The sequence below is a fragment of the Corapipo altera genome, unplaced genomic scaffold (assembly GCF_003945725.1).
Source record: "Corapipo altera isolate COAL_440 unplaced genomic scaffold, ASM394572v1 70, whole genome shotgun sequence".
Classification (NCBI taxonomy): domain Eukaryota; kingdom Metazoa; phylum Chordata; class Aves; order Passeriformes; family Pipridae; genus Corapipo; species Corapipo altera.
In genome coordinates, this window is record NW_020884911.1 from 3522046 (window position 1) to 3543095 (window position 21050).

At 40.2% G+C, this 21050-nt stretch overlaps 1 protein-coding gene across 2 annotated transcripts in view; it reads right to left on the minus strand.

Annotated features, from left to right (window-relative positions):
- Positions 1 to 21050, minus strand: part of XPO1 (exportin 1) — a 32505-nt gene that overhangs the window by 2796 nt on the left and 8659 nt on the right. For both annotated transcript variants that reach the window (XM_027653926.1, XM_027653925.1), the window contains exons 4-21: positions 18664 to 18736; positions 11604 to 11665; positions 11482 to 11526; positions 11211 to 11392; positions 10747 to 10795; positions 10533 to 10652; positions 10292 to 10420; positions 9516 to 9674; positions 7934 to 8131; positions 7167 to 7305; positions 5831 to 6012; positions 4860 to 5016; positions 4575 to 4738; positions 3865 to 3999; positions 2818 to 3001; positions 1663 to 1769; positions 1117 to 1311; positions 281 to 449 (exon numbers count right to left, since the gene is read on the minus strand). In XM_027653926.1, the coding sequence (XP_027509727.1) occupies positions 281 to 449; positions 1117 to 1311; positions 1663 to 1769; positions 2818 to 3001; positions 3865 to 3999; positions 4575 to 4738; positions 4860 to 5016; positions 5831 to 6012; positions 7167 to 7305; positions 7934 to 8131; positions 9516 to 9674; positions 10292 to 10420; positions 10533 to 10652; positions 10747 to 10795; positions 11211 to 11392; positions 11482 to 11526; positions 11604 to 11665; positions 18664 to 18736 (2449 nt within the window). The remainder of the gene's footprint in view (positions 1 to 280; positions 450 to 1116; positions 1312 to 1662; positions 1770 to 2817; positions 3002 to 3864; positions 4000 to 4574; positions 4739 to 4859; positions 5017 to 5830; positions 6013 to 7166; positions 7306 to 7933; positions 8132 to 9515; positions 9675 to 10291; positions 10421 to 10532; positions 10653 to 10746; positions 10796 to 11210; positions 11393 to 11481; positions 11527 to 11603; positions 11666 to 18663; positions 18737 to 21050) is intronic.

The following is a 21050-nucleotide window of genomic DNA, read 5'->3' on the forward strand; positions in this document are numbered from 1 at the left end:
GTTTCACAGGGTTTTTTGTAGCATCAGTTTGAGCTGGGGCATTCATTCAGCCATTTCAGAAGAGTGCAAGCAGACAATGAAACACTGCTCCCTTCCAGCTACAGGAATGAAACAGCAACCAAGTATCTCAGCCCATTCATGGATACCTGGCTGACACCTCGGAGCTGAGAGAGAGGAATATTATTCTCGTGCAAATCACATGACTGATATGCCAAGTTTGACTAAAGAAAACAGCATTCTACCAGGAAGCACCTCATCTGCATCAAACACTGCTATTTACCTGTATCTGCAACGTTTCTCATTGTATGTTTGAAAGCCCAAATAATAGAATCCAGAACAAGTTTGAACTGTGCAGGTGGAATGGCCAGGAAGGCTGGGAAGCAGTGAGAATTTACAGCCTGGAGTAGCAAGAAGAAGTTTGTTCTATGTTCAGGATATTCTTCAAAGTCCTACAAAGAGAAGGGGAAAGAAAAGTCAGGTCTCCTGAAATTCCATCTTAAGATCTTCTGTTAAGCAGAGCAAGCCAGTAGCTTGACACAGAACATCACTGACATCCCAGGTTTAAATTCAAAGCAAAGGTTACAGTTCTCTGAGTTTTTCCCCACCAAAGCTTGGCAAGACCATCTTCTACAGTGACACAAGACTGAAAGGCTGAGCCACAGTGTGTCAGAGCACAGCCTCAGTCACTGCTCAGACCACAGACACCACACAGAGACCCAACCCTGGTTAGACACCTAAACTGCCACAGGGGTCCAATTTCTGGTTACACCCTGCTGGCAAAGTAGGACTAATTCAGTGGTGGTGCTCAACTGCTGTGCCAATACATCTGGCACAAGGACTGCATCAGTGAGGAAATACTCAACATGTCTGACCAGTGCTTGTGTTCATAAACTTAGAAGATTTATGGATTCTAGCAGTTAGCCCTACACTGACATTTGACTGTAGCACAGTCCTCCTTCCAGGCAAGGCCCCAGAAAAATTATTGATGATTTGAGCAGAAATTTCATCAAATTCAACTTCGTGACTGGCAAAAAACCAGGGAGGTGATTCACAAGACACCAGTACGGAAATGATATTCCAGGGGAGATGCCTTGTCCCGAGCTGAAACATAAATACCTTGTTGATCATGTTTAATGTGCACTCAAAGACAGCATCGAAGATCTGAGGTATTTCAGCAGTGATGTGCCCCCCCAGCTTGTTGACAATGATGGCCATGGTGCTGAGCACCTCGGGCTCCCGCGCCGCGGGCACGTTCCGCTGGTAGTCGATGAGAACTGCATCCAACAACGGAGGAACAAAGTTTTCAGCTACCTAATTGGAAGAGTAAACCGTGGTTATGCAGTGCAGCTACGGAGCAAAGGCTCCAGCACGAGGTTCCTAAGGGAAAGGGTTGCCTGGAACTCAACGGGGAAGCTGAAATACGTTCCCATCCTCTGTATCCACCTTCCCACAGGGCTCTTAAACCTCTTTGATTCCCTCCAAGATCACCCTCGGCTAAAAACTGAAGTATCTCAAACATAGCTAAGCTTACCTCTCCTTTCTATTTTACAGAGCTCCTGAAGCAAGTTCTCCTGTGACCAACTGGTTCAGTCAACAGAACACAAACCAGAGCTCTTCCCAATTCCGCCTTAGGAGTTATTTGTACAAAATGCATCTACTTACCATCTGTGGATCATTGGACCTGCTCACCCAGCCAGAAATTAGTTTTAGAGTTTCCCTTTTTACAGTCCTCATACTTCTAATCAAGGGCTGCTTTGTTACCATTTCACCTGGAAAATTTTAAAGCTTCAGTTAATTGCGTGAGGTGTGAAAAAAAAAAACAACAAAAATAGAAGATGAGGCTGACATTAACAGAACTGAGAACGCTTGATTTTTATATCCAAATTACAAAGACTGTTAAAGGCTTCCCTTGTCTTTAATCTTCACCAATTGTAAAAACATGCTCTGAGGTAACTGCATTCCCAGCAGTTGCTGGCCAAGGAGAACACCAGGCCTACAGCCCCAGCAACTGCTTCCTAAAATTCACTGTGTCTGACAAGGACAAATTCTGCTCATTAGAGCTGCTGAATGAAAATGTATTGATTTCTCAGCCACTTTTCTCCTGAATTCTGAGAATCTGCTTCAAGGTAAAGCAGCTGCTCCGTTTCCAAGTTCCATTTAACATTCCCATTTCCAGGTATCATCGTCTGCACCGGCCTGAGAACCGCTCAGAACACAGAACTCAACAACTGACTCATTTAATCTGGTAATGAACCACCACAGAAGCACCTTCTGCTGAGACACCACAGGCCCTTATTTATCTGGTAAAAATAGCTATGTGAGGTAATTGATAATTCCTCCTCTGTGACTGAAAGCCTGGTTTATCCTGACTTTTGAGGCCTCTTCACTCACAATTCTGCAACGCAGCTCGGGAGCAGCAGAGTCTGGTACAAAACCTGCCAACAGCTTCTGAGGAAATGGCTGAGATTCTATTTACAGAGAGGCTTTTAACACAAAAATCAGAGTCAGCTCCAAGAACACACACTACTTGGTCTCAGCAAGATGCCTATTAATTCTAAAGTAAGCATCTCCACTGTTCTCAATCTTCCTTAAACCTTCTCATTCAGAGATGTTTTTTCCTCCCTCTAAAACTGGGAGTTCTTTATTTCAATACAAGGACTGGTTAACAAAGAGATTGAAGCAAGTACTTTCAATTCTTTTCTACTATCCCAAACAGTAAATCCAAACAGTGACAATAACCTAATTGGGATGTACTTTGAAACCTGATGGCAGACACAGCTTACCCCCCATTTTCAGGAAGAACCTGGAATTTCTTACCATTAGCCTGAATAGCTGCAGAAATATTTTCACTTAGGCACTTGTACACATTCAGCATATCTAAATAAATTCTTCCAAGCTGAATCACAAAGGGGTGGCCAACTGCTTTACACGCTCTCACATTGGTTTTCAGAATGCTACCAAGCTGCTTGACTGTTTCAGGATCCTTTAGGATATCAACATTCTGTTAAAAAAAATTAGGAGTTAATCTTGGTTAGTGAATACAACTGCACTGTGGCTTTCAGTATAAAGGCCTGAAGTTGAAACAATTTATCTTATACAATACCTTAAAGAATACATCATTGACATTCATGGACTTTACATACATATATATATGTATATATATATATATATTTATTTCACGGCACTTGCCAGTACCCACAACAGAGTCAGGATAAAATTTGAAATTATTTCATTCTGCTCATCTGCAGAAGTATTTTTGCTACAGTGGTACAAGCATTACTCTAGTTACAGAAAGGGAAAAAAACCTAAGGAGATTAAGAAGGTGAAAACTGAAGTGGTCCAAAGGAAATGCAGTGGAAATGGTCTTTTTTTAAGAGGGAAGTCAGAGTAGGAAAAGTAACTCAAGCTCGCTGAAGTTTCAGGCTCTTAATTAGATTAACTGCAAATGGATTGTCTCTTGTGCAGTGTCAAGACTGCTGTTCTTTTAGTATTTTGGAAGACTGAAAAAGATGGGATATAAAAGTAAGAAGTAAAGACGTGCTTTACAGTATTTTTAGCATTATAACTTTCTTGTTGTCCAAAAAGAAAACCCACTCAGGCAGGTGAAAGGCCTTTAAAAATCTACTGGGAAAAAAAAAATCTACCCTGTGCAATAACAAAAAACTGTGCTTTCAATCAGATTTAAATAAATATTTTGTCATTTAAGTCTCCTCTCTCAAAACAGCACTTTCCTTGTCACATCAGTGACTGTTTTTAGCCATCACGTCGTGAAGTCCAGCCCAGCTCTGTGCACCTCATATGAAAAAGAAACATTTAGCAGCTTTTCACCTGAACATGGAAGACATTTAGAACTTCTGAGCTCACCTTTGTTGCCTGTTGGATGATGCTGTCCCACACCTGGTTGGGCAGCAACATGTACTTTTCTATCAGGTGCTCCTGCACAGTCTGGTCCGTCTGTGCCCCGATCATGTATCCCACTGCTTCGTAAAACGTGTGCACCTGGGAGGGAAGCAGCAGCACAGCAAGCAGGGAGGTTAAAAAGGTTAAAAAGGAGGGAGAAAACACTTTAAACATAGCCAGACATGTTTAAAAACTGGCTTCCATGGCTCCTGGAAGTGCTTTTTTCCAGATGCCAGATCCACTCTGCCCAAAGTTTCAGTACCTTATTGCAACATCTCAGTGAGTGCCACATGTGAACACTATTCTCACTTCCAGGACACATTTCCCCTTTCCTTTTGGATTGGTCTTCACCCCCCTCCTTCAAAAATACAACCACTGTCCAAATATACTGTTATAATATAGTATTGCTCTTTCCCAAAGCAGAAGCACTAAGTTAGATTCGATGTCTTCTTTTCAGGTTAAAATATTCCAAAACTTAAAAATTCCAACTAAATGACAATTTAATTCCACTTCCAAGCATTTCCAAGTAACATCTCAAAGCAACCTGTGCTATTTGTCCCCTAACAAAAGCCCAAGGAATATAATTCCTGACTGGAAAAACCCCTGCCTTTCCCTACGAAGCACCTTTTCCATCAGTCTTTAGGAATCACCCACACCACTGAACCAAAACATACCTGCTGTGGCTGAAGGTCACAGATGATTGTGTTGATGTTGTTCAAGATTTCATCAATAAATGGCATCACCTCTCCCACCTGCACCTGGACAAAATGCCGGCGGCATTTCTGTGCTATTTTGATGAAGGTATCACAAGCCATGTCCTGGACACCATCGTGGGTTTCTAAATCAGATCAAGGCAGTTATTGCTTTGTATTTCCCCCCCTACACATGTCTATGTATAGGCATCTTTTTTTTTTTAATAATTATAACAACAAATTAGAAAAAAACCAACAGGTAATTACCATGCATAAATTCAAACAGCTTGTTGACTACTGTCTTCAAGAATTTCCAGTGAGCTCTCAAAAATCGAGGGTATTGACCTACTATGTACATTATATTTGATGCAATAATGGCTTTATTGTCCTTTCCTCGCTTTTGTTCACACAGTCCCAGGAGATCCTGCAACACAACAGATTCTTGGTTTCCTCCTCAAGTTTGTCCAGTTCAATTAAAAGCACTTAAAGCATAAAATCCTCTAAGGAGCTACATTAAAGTGGTTGCCATAATCGAGTTCAAAACACAAATTAAGAAATAAAAAAAAAAAAAAACACAACCAAGTGGTTTAAGATTAGGGTGATGAAATCATTTCAGTGTCAGACAAACCCAGATCACTGTATTTTAAACTACAGAATCTCCCTTTTACATATAACTAAAGATTCCTTCGGGAGGAGTTCCACAAGCCTCACAGTCCTCAATACTGTCTAAGTGGCTGATATCAATAAAATACACACTTCACGTCAAACAGAAGATATTAAACTAAATCTTCTGTATGAATTCAGATGACCTGTTAAAGGTCCATTACTCTTGTAAAACTATTATGCACATATTTACAAAAATTTGAGTTTTATTAATGAATATACAGAAGACAGCAAAGGAGCATGGTGCTAGGCTAGTTAAAATAGTGGGTTATTGTGCCACTCTCCTGTATTTCATCAACAATCCCTTTCCAGCTCTTCTGCATCCCCAAAGAAAAACATTTCACCGTGAACTAAATTTCACCCCACACAGAAAAGGCTGTTTGGATCAATGCATTCTTCATGGCTAACAAATTTATCAGCCCTAAATTCAGGACATAACATCTCCCACTCATTCACTCTCATCACCCTGCATTTACAAGGCAGCTTTCTAAGAACACAGAAGTGTTTCTGTACACTTGTTTTCTCGAGCATGGACTCTGAAGTGTGACCAAGCTGTTGGTTCTGCTCCAGGATACCTTAATTACTGTAACCAGGAATCTCTTCTCATCCTCTTCGTGCATCGCGCCGCTGATGGAGCCGATGGCCCAGCACAGGGTGTTCAGGTTTTTCCATGACCACTCTGTCCCATTCACTTGATTGTGAAGTTTTTCAGTCATAATTCGTTCTGTGTCTGCATAGTCCAGGTGTGTAAGATAAACTGAAAGACATCAACGTGGAACAGGGCACATTTTAAAGCAGCAATTCAATCGTAACTCTGTAAGCAGCTGAATAAAAATACAGTGAAACTATCAGGCAATTGCAATGCTTCTCTGCTGAACTCGGGACAAAATTGGATAATAATTTAAACACAAATTTGTTGAAACTGTGTTTTAAAGATGGACAGTAAATTTTATTGAGTTTGCCTGCGTGTGATGTTTTGCTGAGATCCCTCAGAACAATGTGGCAAGTGCAAATCAATTAATGTCTCACATACCAGTCAAATCAGCAAAGCTGCCCAGTTAAATTATTACCCAAAGGCATCTCTACTGATGGTCTACAGGGAATATGGGATTGGCTTCCTATGGGAGACATTTAACAGCCTTTTTGCCTCTTTATTTCAGTGTTACCAAGCCTGCTGGTGCAATAACCCACGGATAACATGGAGCTGATGCTCCTGAACAGGCCCAGGTGGAAGATTCAGGTATCACAACTCAGACACTTGCATCAGCCCCTAATAGGATTAGTGTCTCCAATATACAATTCTAAATCCCAGCAAGTCAAGAGCAATTTAAGGCCAGGTTCAGAAATAGATTTTTACTGGACCACAGAAAACAGCTTCCACCACATTCTCCCTTTTTTTTAAGTGAATCTTACAAGATAATACACTATAAGCAATATGAACCAAATCTGCATTTTCATATAAATAATCCTGTATCTGTAAATACAACCAAGGCTCAGGACATACAGTAATTGTTTTAATACAATAAATCAAATATTTAATACAATAGTACTAGAGTTTGTCACATTCCATGTGAAAATGTGGACAATTAGAATAATTAGAACAATTAACCTCACACTGGCTGCACCTGCACCAAAAGGACAAGAATAAAAAAATCCACATACACTTTGCATCCCCCACAGCTTTCCCACAAACACTCCCAGTGCAAAAATCTGTTATTAAACATTCGGTGTTCCCATTTGCACTTGATAAAAAATATTTAGTGTGTAAGTCTGGTGTCCTAAATATCTGAAAACTCTACTCCCCTCACTCCCTCAAGTGTCAGCTGGGACTCTGCCATTTTTTACTTACCCCAACCCCCCCCCAAACGATGCCTGCAATCCACAGGCACAAATTCCAGCCAGTCCACTTACCCAATGTTTCTCTCATGTTTTTATACAAGTTTATGGAGTCTGTGTCCTTCATGAATTCCCGAACTACCTCCCCTTGATCATTCTCCACAACCAGGACTTCCTCAGGCTTGGCCATGCGGCTCACCATGAGCAACCGGACCTGGGGGCAGAGAAAAGGGAATCCAGCTCTCACACAAAAGCACTCCCAGCATTCCCAGAGTTTCCACAAGTGTTTACAGAGCACTCTGGCCAGGCAGTCTCAACCATATAAAGGATATATATCCAGCTCACACACAAATCCTACAGAGAAATATCAACTAACAAGCCTTTAAGAATAGAGCCTGCTGACTTCTCTCTCTCTCCATGAACAAGCTGGGTAGTTAAAAAACCCCAACCTATGAAGCAGATAAACTTTTTAGATTCAAAATGCATATGTCATAGTAGGGGTCTTTTAAAGATCACTTTTCCCAAACACAAAGGTTTTTACTCCAAGTGTAACACTCCAGCCTTTCTGTTAAAAGAAACCATTTAACGCTGATTTATTTTAAAATTAAGTCTTACTTTAAATATCTTAAAAAAGCTGAAACACCACACTAACTCTTGTTATACAGTGGTGTCACCTTAAGTATTTTCACAATTGCAGCTGATTACAGAACTAGAGTTGAAGCAACTACCAACTACCGAAAGAAAGGGGAGTTTTCTCAGGTCGCTCCTTGCACGAGGCAAAAATCTTTACTTCACCAACAGTATCTGGATCTTTCCAGTGCCTTTCCTTAAGCCTGGATTACCTTGGACAAGACAGGCAGGTAAAGCTGCCTCCTTGGAGGAACATCGAAGTGTTGGCTCCCCGAAAGCAGCGGAGAAGCGGACGTTGAGAACGGACTTTCCCTGTAGAGCTCAGCAGCCAAATGGTTCCAGTATTCGAGACAAATCTTGAAAATTTCAGTTTCTTCAACTTCTGATACCAACAACATGTAATGAAGAGCCTGGAAAAGAGTGTGGTTTAAACAGCCCATTACTGATTATTTATCCACGTTGCTTCAAGTTCAGTGATCCCCAATCCTGATAAAATGCCAAGAGTTTGGAAGAAGAGGCAGCAGCACTGCAATGACATTACTTACAAGTCAGAGTCGTGACTGGCAGAGCAACTCACAAACAAGGAGTTCTGTCAGTTATTGTTATTTTCAAAGCATGTACAGATTCTTAGAACTGAAGGAGCCTGAAAACATCTTAAAAAATGCCATCACCAAAGCAGCCTGTTTGGAAATTATCAAACCCCTGGCTTCTGGAGCTTCTGCAGGGCATTGCCAGAGCCTCAAAGCCCTCAACAGCTGGTGTCAGGGATTGCTTATTCTCAACATTATTACTGCTGCTTTGTTCTGGATCCTTTTACCCCACAATACTGCTCCTTTGCTTCCCACAGAAGTCATCTGCCAGGACACTTTCAACTTCTTTACAGACAGAACAACGAGAGCAGGCTGAGAGGGGAAAGCCAACGATGCAATTCTGACAAGCTGAGACACCAACCACAGAAATCAGAGCTACACAGACAAACATTTTTTGCCTAAGCTTATTTTTCAGTTCCCTGGTGATAAAAATCTGAAGACATTTTCACAGCTCAGGTACTAGAACAACTTGCAATGTTTTAGAAGATAAAGATCTTATCGAGCATCAAGAGAAGGATTTAAAACAGCCATACATTCATTTTACACACATCAATTCCTCTTGGTAATTTCACTTGAAATAACTGATGTGGCTTCCTTCACTAGTCCAATGAGCCTGTGGAACAACTTCAGGAGATCTGCACGAAGTGCAGGAATGAACAGGTTAGAATGACCTGTACCAGGCTCTGTTATACCAGAATGTATCAAGTTAAATCTGCAACCATTTTAGGCCAGCCTAAGTACTTTGTTAAACCAATATCCTAAACAAGACTAAAGTTGTTGACAATCAAGCTTTGTAAACACCTGTTTTAAAGAAGAATTTAACACAGTTATGCTGACGAGGAAGGAGGCCAATACCTAAAAACTGCACTTTGATTTGCACACAAATGCAAAGGACATGCAAGAGCTTCAGGCATTTAGACAGGTCTTTCTAATACAGCAGCAACCTGAGCCTTGAGCTGTGCTCACCTGATTCCCAGTTATTCTGAACACTTACTACCTGCCAATTTGAGAATTATCTGGGAACTGCTGGCAGTTGTTCTTTTAAACTAAAAAAGTGATACCCCTGAGTTCTAAATGAGCTACAGTTTGATATTTGCAACCAAATTTACTAAAGGTTAGGGTTGAGTACAATGATTTAAAAATTGCAGTGAGCGTGAAAACACATTTGCTTACATTTTTAAGCTGGATAAAGCAAGGAACTCACCTCCATTAGTGTTTCCCTCAGATTTAATCTTTTCTCTATAAGCAGACCGTGTTCCTTGAGGAAGGTGCAGAGGAACAAACTGAGATTCTGGATGAAGTTCTGTTCATCATCTTTGCCATTTGAGTAAGCAAGTCGGATATTGGTATTTAAAGGAAGCATCTAAGAAAAAAGGATGGAGGCACAATCAAGAATTTCCCTTTTTATTCAGAAGAACTATTGTGTATCAGCAAATATTTTGCTCTTTTGGGAAAAAACAAACAACAAAACCTTCTGTTTTTCATGCAGAACCTCCCAGCATTGCAAAAAGAGGAAAAAACTGTCAAAAAACCCCTTTAACCATCTACTTGTGATGCAAATACTGAGGAAAGTTACAGACTCATGCACCTGAATCTGAACTGCTCAGAGGGGAATCATCAAATTATATAAAATTTCATGTATGGTTTTATATGATAGATGTTCCAAAAATTAAATAGCAACTTGCAGAGTGTTGGGTCAGTTTAAGCCTTAAGAAACACATTTTGTTGTGCCTCTCTCCACTTTCTGCACCAGACAGCCCAAGTGCTCAAAATTAATTAGTTAATCAAACCAATATAGCTGCAAATGAGTCACAAAAATACACTCAGCATTTTCTGATCACGCCACAAATACCAGTGAGGAACAATACTTGTCCTGTCAGGAAATCTGATGTAATGGATGCAAACTTGACAACTGCAGTAGGTTTTACAGAAACCGGTTTTGGGACAGTCAAAGAGAGATTTGTAAAAAAAAACCATTACCTGTTTTAACTGCATCATGGTCAGTGTAAAAAGTGTTACAAATTGTTCTTCATATTGGCTTACACTGACCCCTGCAATCTCTGTGAGGCACTTCAAAGAGACGTTTCGAAACATGGGAACATTTAAGAACTGTTGAGAAAAGGAAAATAAAGAGCGTCACAGAAGTGTTGCGCTCAAAAAAAAATTAAATACAAGCTGCAGAAAAGTTAAGAGGAATCTTTTTTTTTTTTTGCAGAAGTACCTTGTATATTAGTGTGCTGATTAACTTGGTCTCAAATATATATCCCAGAGGAATCCAGTTCAGAAATCGTAGCAAAGTTTCCAAAGTTGCATGGACTAAGGGAGCATTTTGGGAGTTTTCCTGTAAAGGACCAGCAGTGTTTATGACATTGTGACACTGTTTGGCAGGAGAGGGGCAGAAGTTTTAAAAATATCAGTAAAGAAATATCACTTACCATCACAAACTGACACAGCTGAAATATCTGAGAGAATTCATTGCACATGCTGTAAAAAACAAAATAAATTAAAAAAATTAAGCATTTCCACATCATAAATTGAAATATCTATGCACACAAAACAGGTCCTGAAGACCTATGTCTTGCATTCACGAGCCACCTGGCTTTTACCCACTTTCATGGTAATAATGCATGTTTTGAAGTAGCTTGAAGCCTGTGCCTGCAAATTCTGGCTTAGGGAATACAATCTGTTAGAAGGGGAGGAACCATCAGTCAACAGATGCTACTTGCAACAAGGCAGAAATCCCTGCCTGTACAATAGTTAGACATCCCTGCTTTAAAGAAAAACCAGCTCCCTGAAATGGAATTAGACATCTGTAGGTGTTCACACAAAGTGAGAGCAACTGAAACAACAGCAAGCACAAAGTCTGCCCTGTTAATTAAGCTTAAATATATATACTTGCCTGTCTTTCAAATGCTTAGCTTTTACTTGAGTGATCTGGCCACTGGAAAAATCAAACACCTCTTCACTCAAGAGTTTAAGGATGACCATGTTGTTCTGACAAAGGCTCTCACTAGTCCTGCTGGCTCCCACAATGTCACTTATAAAGGTCGGCCAGTGCTTGGGCCATTCCTGTTTCAAGATCTGCAAAGCGAAGCAGCCAAAGGTGAGACACGTGTGGCAAAGGCAGGGACTTAACAGCAAGATTCAAAACTTCCTGAACTCCAGCTCACCTGAACAAGGATCATATTCAGTTTGCCAATATACACTTTCTCTTTCTGCAGGAGAGAAGAGACCAGTCAGGTTATGCCCAATACTCCCCTCCCTCGCCCTCCCCTCAGAAGGATTCACTTACTTCTACACATGTTGGGTCAGATGAGGTCTTGATAATTAGGCCGACAACATATTTTTTAATACCTGCAGGAGAGGTAGGAATTTATTTTCAACTAGGCCACATATCACTGGTGTAGTTACAAACATTTCTGATTTCAGGCCCTTTGCATTTTTAAAAAGAAACACCTGTCAGGACCACATTTGTACGTGTCAGTGAGCTAAATGAAAAAAAATTCACCTCTACCAATTCTGCCAGAGGATTTTTTGGATGTATAAAATTAGTGAATTCTAATTTACTGCCTTTTTTTGTTTGTTTTGCTTACACATCAATCATTTGGTTTTATGTTTCTTCTAAAGGTGTTTTTAAATGATTTTAGAGTTTTCAGCTCCACCACAGAACCAAAAAAACCCACCATGGTAAGAAGCTACATACATGGCCTGAGGTTTCATTTTGCCACCTAATGCTCAGGTCCCTCCTCACCATTAACTGTCAACTACTGCAGCCACGGAAACAACAGCTTTCCAAGTGACTTTTCATCCCAAAACCACGTGACTCCCAAGGAAAGGAGGATCTGGAGTCATGACCTTGGTGAATATTCCAGCAGTTCCACTCCAACCCAGCTCTGACCCCACGACCCATCTGAGCACAGCGGGGACTAAACCCTTCCAACTGGGCAAGTGTTTTGTTGCCATAAGGAAGCGACATCCCAGAATAGGTGGATGTTTTGCCATTCAAATCCATGAACCCAAAAATCTGGTTTCAAATCATTTCTCCAGCAAGACAGTCAACTGACTCATGGAGGCAACATGTTGAAGATTCCAGAAAAAATTGTCACTGTAAGAGTGTCTTATGTTGAAGGCATAATCCACTGTGTTAAGTTTTAAAAACTTGTCTAAGACTTCAGCAAATTTAGTTTGGGTTTTTTTGGGGTTTTTTTGCATTTCAGGTCTAAGCAAGAGGATTAAAAGAGACAGTTTAGTAATTGCATTCCCATGAAATCTGGCAAAACCAGATCTAGACTTTGAGGCATTAGATAGGAACCAGACAGGAGCTGTTCTGCAGGTAGTTCCAATTACAAATGAAACTATTCATCATCATCAACTGGGATCAATTCACAGTACTCCAGTTATTAATAAAATAAGTAGCACTGTCAGTCCCTGGGTAAGAGTTATTACCAAGCACTAGTCTGACATCACAGGCCTGTTCTAGTGTTTTAAAGCTAAAAAATAAACACACTTTGCTGAAGCATTACAGCAATTCACAAATGAGATATGAAAGCCACCAAAAACGGGATGGAAATAGGTTTGCAGAGCCAGAAATTAAACTATTATAACTGTCTGCCAAACCACTAAGGGAAACCTACTGTTGCAACTCTTTGCATTTCAAAAAGGAATTAAAAAGTTAATATTGTTCTTAAGAGTTCTGACTGTTAATTTACGTTATTTTCCATCTTGCTGCATCAATGGAATTGTGCTGTTCAGGAACAATTTGAATATTATGCTACCACTGGTCTGGCCTTGAGACCAGCAGACACAAACAGCTGCTCTGCTCCACAGCTTGTCCATCAAGACAATAAAAATAAAAGTAAAAACGGTCCCCACAGCTCAAAAGACAACCTAGAAAGTTTGCTCCTTTTTACACTGCAGGTTGCTGAGGTCTTCCAGTGAACAAAGTCACATTCCTAATCCCTTAAAAGCAGCAGCTATCCAATTCTCTAATGCTCTTTTTGGCTTAAATGTAATTTTCTATTTTTTTTTTTTTTTTTTAACCTCAAGTGGTTCCTGCTCCACATTTAATAACTCATTTCTTTATGATCCCATAGGAAAGATAATCCTCAGCAGAACAAATATATGTCAGCTTTGTGTTCTGACAAAAATCAACACGCAGGTTCATTACCATTTTTCAGCAGGACACATCCAAAAAAAAAACTGCTCCGGGGCAGAGGTCCATGGGATGTGCTTGAAAGTGTTTTGGGAACTTCAAGGGAAGTGCTATTTTAGGGAGGCAGGCACAGCACAGGCACCAGCCACACAACCACTGCCTAGAAGGTCTCCTTCCATCACAAGCAGTTGAACGAGTTTGAAGGTGGCAACAACACAACTGCCAAGTTCAGACCCTTCCCTGAGCCAAACAGGAAGAGACAGAGACATTCCTGGAAAACAGACCTTCCAATAAAACAATAAAACACAACACACCAGCCACAATACCCAGGGTATGCTTAATGTTCTTCCAAGACCAGCTGATGTTACAACTGCACTGAACTCACAACAACCTGCAAGCAAAGGGAGCAGATCATGTTTCCCATTCCAAAACTTTCACTGCAACAGAACTGGCAATTCTACCACCTGCTCAAGTTCAAGGGCTGAACTGAGAAAAAAAACAGAGTTACCAAGAACGTTCAGTAGTTAAAACCTTTCTTAAACCAACTTTGATGTCTCAGCTAAGCTGGCAGGGAAGTGCCCAGGTGAGGAACACCTTTATCAGCAGATCATCAAAATATGTTCCAATTATCAGAAGGGCTGGACATGGTCACTGTCACCCCACTGGTGGCATTTTCTAATCAGTGAAGCACAAGAAGTACTTGAGTACAAAGTACAAAAAAAAAAAAAAAAAGGGAGGACAGAGCAAGGCCATGAACTCAAGGCCTTACAGAACATTCCTGGATGTACATTAAACACTTAAGTCCTTCTGTGAAAGTTCCTTGTCTCCAGAGAGGCAAACATGCACTAAAACTGAAAACTTCCCAGAGGGAAAGTTGTTTTCCCAGGTGAGCTGTGCAACGGTTTGAGCTGAGCTGGGACAGTGAGGAACATCAGGATATCCAACATCAGCAATTTCTGGGGTCTAAACTTGAGAAATATCCTACAGTTTAACCTTTGGATGTGCTCTGAGAAGCAATGACATCTCATGTACCCTCTGCACCCTGAGCACAGGAGCTCCTGCCGTGCCCAAACACAGCAGGTAACCATGAACTCACACACAACCTTTTCTATGGAGCACAAACATTCCACAAGTGTTGAAAATTCCTCTGGCTGATGCTGCAGATACAAGTTCACGCTAATTTTCATGCTCATTTACTAAAATTAATAAATTCTCTGCTTATGTTGAAGAATAATAGGCATAAATGAAGCAGGTGGGCAACGTAACTCGGTAATTTTGTGAACAAAATTAGAATTTCAAATGCTGAAGCCCAGTTGTCCCCTCTGGGGATGTTTGTATGCATTCACACTTACACTAAGCTGTTTAAACAGTCCCAAAATGTGGTTAAAATACCATCTTATTTTTAGTCTTGAACAATGCTTTCCCGGGTTGTCCCAAAAATCATTTTTGCCCCTTAGTGGTGAACCAAATCAAGCCATAATCTCTTTGCTTTAAAACAGCAAAGTCATGAAAACTCTGGAAAAGAGTCTGTCTTCCCACACAGACACAGAAGTGCCATGTAGCTCATTCCCCCTTCATTACACAGAGAATTAAAAATCATCTCTTCATGAAGCCAGGCCAGAAATTTCCATTAAAATATCCAATCACTCCACAGAAAAACCTCTTCTACAGCAGCTTCCACTACATCAAAAAGCTTTACTCTCAACTCCAGGGCCTTCCTGGGAGACACTGAACTGCCTCTCTCTGAACACTTCTCATTTTGAAATGAATAAAAAAAAAGAAAAAAAAAAAAGCAAGTGAGAAGTTGTACAAGTAATTTGGGTTTCATAATGAAGAAGTGCTTATCCACTGCAACTCCAAACACTCCAGACAAGCTCGCTCTCTGTTCACAGGAACAGAATTTCATCTCACAATGCAGGATTAATGAAATGTATCACTGAACTGAGGACCAGGATCCCTTTATTCCCAGGTAGGTTTTCACATTGTCACGAAATCCTTTTGAGACCACAGCACTTTAATAAATGCCATCCTCTGTGAGTATTATGCAACAACTGACTCCAAAGGATATCAAGAGTTTAAAGCAATTTCATATCACCTCAATAAAGTGAGAACTTTGGCAGTGATGGCACAATACCCTGGAAACAAGCCAAGTTCAGCACTGTTTGGGATGTTCTGGAATATGTCACTCCCTGAGCGAGGCCTGAATGAAAACCACATGACATCATTTGTGTACATGTGAGAGCCATTCCAAGCACTCCCTGGAGGACTAAATAAATCACAAAATCAAGTCTAACCCATCACTCTGGTCTTGTCTCAAGGCTGAACATGCAGGCCAGGCATCTGATCTCACTGAATTTTACCCCTTGAACTCCACTTTTGTCTACAAAACCTATTGGTTCAAACTGCCAACTCCAAAAGCAAACAAACAAACAAAAAAAAATAAATCAAGAACAAAAAGCAGAGTAATCACATCAGTATTTTAGAATTGTAAACTGATTGTTTTGCCAAGTTCCTGCTTTATAATTATGGAAAGATAAAAGTGAACTTTCACAATTCTCAAACGACGATACCTGAGGAACAGAACAACTTTTCACTGAAGTTTAAAAAGGTGGCAGGGCCAGCAAAAGCTCAAGACCAAGAGGTGTTTTAAAAAAAAAAAGCAAACTGCAGAACTGAGCTTCAAGCCTAAAGAACACATCTGAAGAAAGCATTCTCCTACATGCACTTGGAATTCCAGGCTGGAAGCTGAAACCTCCCAGCACTCAAGACAGAAGCAGCAATAAACCTCTGGCTAAACTCAAGTCATTCTGATGAACAACTGGAGGTACAGCTGAGAAAAACAAACAAAAAATCTAAAAATAAAGTTACAGTTCAGGCTCTGTAATTAACAACGTTGTTTTATTTCCCCCAACAAGTTTCAGGGAAGTTGTTTTGAAAACTTTTTCATTCACTGACTTTAATTCAGTTCTGCTCAACTTTAACTCCTAAAAACCACAAAGGGGAAACAGCATTTTTCTCATAAATGCATTTACTTTCATCCCAACCAAGAGGAAGATTTGTCAGGTGCATTTACTACACAAATCAAACAGACACGTAGAAGACATCTTTTATAAATTAAGATATGAGGTAAAACCAACAGATTTGAACCCTGCATGATTTCCTTTGTCACTGAGCATTCCTCAGTCAGACTGAGTTTCAGTTTCCTGCACTCACATTTCATTAGTTACACTTCAAACAGGAAAATCCTGTCAACCAAAGAACAACTGGAGTCAAGGAAACCTCAATTTACAATCTGCCAGGTAATCAAACCACCTGAATGAGCTCTGCAGCAGTTCTTTTGTACCAGCCAGTACCATCAGCCAAAAATAATAAAAAAAAAAAAATATCAAAAAACCACCACCACAGACCAGATTAAACTGGATTAGAGATGGAACAGATTCTGCCTCCCACATCACTGAGGCCAGGATGGATCAAATGCCACAGCACACGAAATACATTTGGTTCTTCTTCTGCTGAGGTACAAGAGAAACCACATGAGTAAAACCCAGCTGACCCAGTTCCCCTAAAACAGTAGGAAGGATTTTTTTTCCCCCTCTGGAGGTATGGAAGCCAGGAAAAGTTAAGAATAAAATACCCCAAGCTGATTGCACAGCTACACACAGTAACTTTATTTTGCATTGTAATCTACCAATCTCTAGTCATGGTAGTTCTTGACCTCATCCACCACCACTTCTCAGCTATTCTATGCCCTGAGTGTCTCTAAGACTTAAAATTACTGGATTACATCCTGGATCTGGCACTTGTTCAGTTCCAAACTAGCAAGTAAGAACATCTCTCTGTCAACTACTCTACCACAACTCCTTCCTTTCTTCCTGCTCTGCTCCCCCAGCAAAAAACTTGGAGGAGAACAACTTCCAAATGCTGAAACTACAAGTACTCAGAGTCAGGAGTGCAACCAGACACTACTAAGTTGAGACACTCTAATTATTAAAAGCACACAGAAGAGTTAACTTTAGTTAACTAAGGTGCTGTTTTAGTGTCTCAAAAGGGCCCAGTAGTGTCTGGGCCTCAGTTGAAGCTGTTCCCTAGAAACCTTCCAGTCAAACAGCAGAATGAATGGAAACTCCACTTTCACTTTTGCTTTCCAAGAGAGCTGCACTTTATCTGTGGGATGGGGGGATAGGTGAGCACCAAGCACAAAAATGTGAAAGTCTCTCTCTACACATATTTTCATCACCATTTACTCTTCTGCTTTAAATAATATAGTTCAGGACCTAAGCACTGGCAGCAAAAATTTAATAAAAGCTCACAGCAGAACACAAGAGATTTGGAGTAAGTGTAGTGAATTCCAAAAGCAGCCTTTAATAAAAAGCCAAGTATAGAATGGTGACAACATTCAGCATCAAGAATTTAAAGCGGTTTTGAAGTCCAAGTTACGATGACTTGGCACAAAACCATTTGAATAAGCACCAATCCTGTACCACTGAGGCACCTCCATTTACTACAGCCAACAGCTAAAAGCCAGCACACACTGCAACCTATGAGGGAGGTAAAAAAACCCCCATAAACTAAACAGTATTTATTTTAAGACTTTCAGATTTCTTGCAGTGATGGGAGGATGCAGGTTAATTACCCTCCACTGCACCAATTACAGCAATCTGTACATAACCTGTTGATATACACTCACATGCATTAAAACCAACTTTGGAGAATCACACTGCCTAGAATGAGTGACCATTAATAGGTAAAATTGTGCATTTCCTTAGTGTTTCTATTTTAAAATAACTCAAAAAGGTTACACAAGGCTCCCAGGTGGAGCCCAGAGTCTAGCAGGACATGACAGAACCCTGCTGGGGCTGCACACACAGCCCAGAGAGGCTGAAGGAAAACCTCCTGTGCCAAGAACAGAAAAATCAAAGCCTCTACCTCCAAACCAGCAGCTCACCACAGATGTTTCAAAACCATCAGTCACACCTTTTTCCCGAATTTTCAGAATTTCAGGTGCTCACCACCCCACTGAGACCACAATCACAAAATGGAAAGATGTGGTTTCATCATCCAGGAAAGCTCAGGTAATCTTACAACAGGACAAAAAGTCACTAAAATTGTATTTGAAGCTGAAAATTACTTACACAGGGACTGACAGTCTGAATCTCAGTTAATACCCACAGTTATGAGGAAAAGAAAAATCCCTCCCTACCTTCGCACTGGTTCCTTGGAAGAATCTTCCATCTTGTTTTTATCACATTTTCCAAGATTTGCAGCCCATAATACTGAAATTGGAGAAGAACAAAATGTGAGTACATTACTGTAGGACTAACCAGCTTTCAGGACTCTCATTCAATCAGACATTCACACTTAACATCTAAGGCTTCAAGATTATTAAGCTAACGATTTTATTAAAAATATATGTCTATTCACCCATTTACTGAGGTTTCATGCATTGTATTTTCTTGGTTTATTCTTGGCTATACTATGTCCTGCTGTTTGATCATGCTCACACCAGGAGGGGGGAAAACCAATAATGACAAGCCCTCTGGCAGACAATTTTGGATATCTGGAGAAGCAGCAGCCAAATATGAATTTGCATCATAAATGACTGCTCCTATGTCTGAGTATTAACACAACCAGGCTCCTAAAATATTTAGCAGCTTGGATGGTGTCTCAAGCTTCCTATTGTTCCTCTAAGAGCTGGAAAAAAAAGAAATCTTGTCTTAGCATCACATGTCCTGACACTGGCACTTCCTAAAGAAAAGTATTTCCCAATCTTCACTGGTGTGTTACTTTAGGAACAGCAAGACAACCCACAGGTTTATTTTATTTCAATGCCCACCCCAATATGGTAGCTATTTTCTACTATTTAAAGATGAACTTTTGTGCTCAGTCAAAGAACAATTTAAAAAAAATGTGAATAAGCTCTTGGAAATCATTTTACCTTTCAGGAATTCCTTCCTATGGAACCCGATATGTTTGCCCAGAAATCAGTAAAAAGGCCATTTCCCTCTGCCCATTTGTCCCTACTGCCAACTCACAGTAACAGGGAAAGGAGTTTGTGATGATATCAAAGAATTTTAATTATTAAAACCCCATTAGCATGAATGGACAGGAGAGAAAAGGGGACGAGGAGTTTCCCCTTCACTTTATCTGCAGTGGATTAGGAAGAAAAAAAAAAAAACCAAACAAAAAGAAAAACCAAAAAAACACATCACATCAAATGCCTGAAAGGTAAACTCGAGTTTTCACAGTTCAAAGTTTGGCTGAGAATAAGAGTTCCTCTTTAAAATGGTTAGTTGTTACACAAAGTAGGATCAGTAGCATTTCCACCAAAGGGATCATGGAAACATGGGTTTCATTACAAAAAACACAATGTAGACTGTCCCAACCTACATTGCATTAAAATGGCATTTTTGCTGTTCTCATCTTGACATAACCTACAGCCCTTTGCTTCTCTACCTGACCCCACTTCCCAGGAGATTCCACGTGCACATCCCTGCATCTGTAAAATACTCTGTCACCTTCCAAAATCTTGGGCACCAAGAAAAAAAAAAAACAAAAAAACATAGATTACAGAAAGTTGGCAGGGTAATTTTTTTCCTCCATGGCCAGCAGCAAAAGTTTATCAGCTAGATCTGAACCTGTAAATTGACTTATCTGACAGAAAAGCTAAATGGAATCGTGGGAATTTTCATGAAAAAAGCATTGTTAAGATAAATGCTTCCCAGGAAGTGATTTCAGCCCCTGCTGTAAATTTTTAGACACATCTGCAACTGATCCAAGCTCACAATACAAAATATACTTACAAAAGCCCCTAACAATGTTGACAGGATGAATATTTACATCAGACAGTGCTAACTTTCCTGAGGCAGATCTGAACCCTAGTTAAATGTCTATATTCTATAGGCACACATTAATATTTCTTTCAGGTGACAGCTAACCAAAAATGTTAATTTTGCTTTCGAAATTCTTTCCATAAGTGAGCTTATTTATCTTAATAACCAGCTTATTATTAGCTTAATAACCATTAACCAGAATGGCAAGTCTAGTTTAACTCTACAGAAGCACTAGATGACCAAAGTTAAATGAAAAGCCTGAGGACAAACTAAGGACAGACCTCATCTTTAAGTCTTTTTTTTTTTTTCCCCCTAGTTGGTATTTCCTCGAGTCAAGAAAAGGACAGACACCTCCAGCAATTTGCCACACCTATCCCTCACTATCTGCTCAAATATCTCATTTGGATTCATGGACCTTAAACCCTGAACCAGGTTCATGCTGTCGAGGTTTCTACTCCTTTTCTACACGTGTGACTTCAGCTCTGCCCTCTGCAGTGTCCTGTTCACCTCTTCCTCAGTCCTAAAAAATACTCATTTTTCCTTGTACTCACATATAAAACTGAACAGGAGCAGGAATAAATAAACCTTTGCATACAGCCTTCACCTGCACATCCTTCTTGCCATACCATGTTGGAAGGGCTTCTTCGTTCTGTCTGAACATCCTGAAAGGTTTTTTTACTTTGTTTTTTAAACCTGGTTATAATTTTTTCTATTTCCCTGACAATTAAGATACACCAAGCCCAAAAAAGTCACTGAC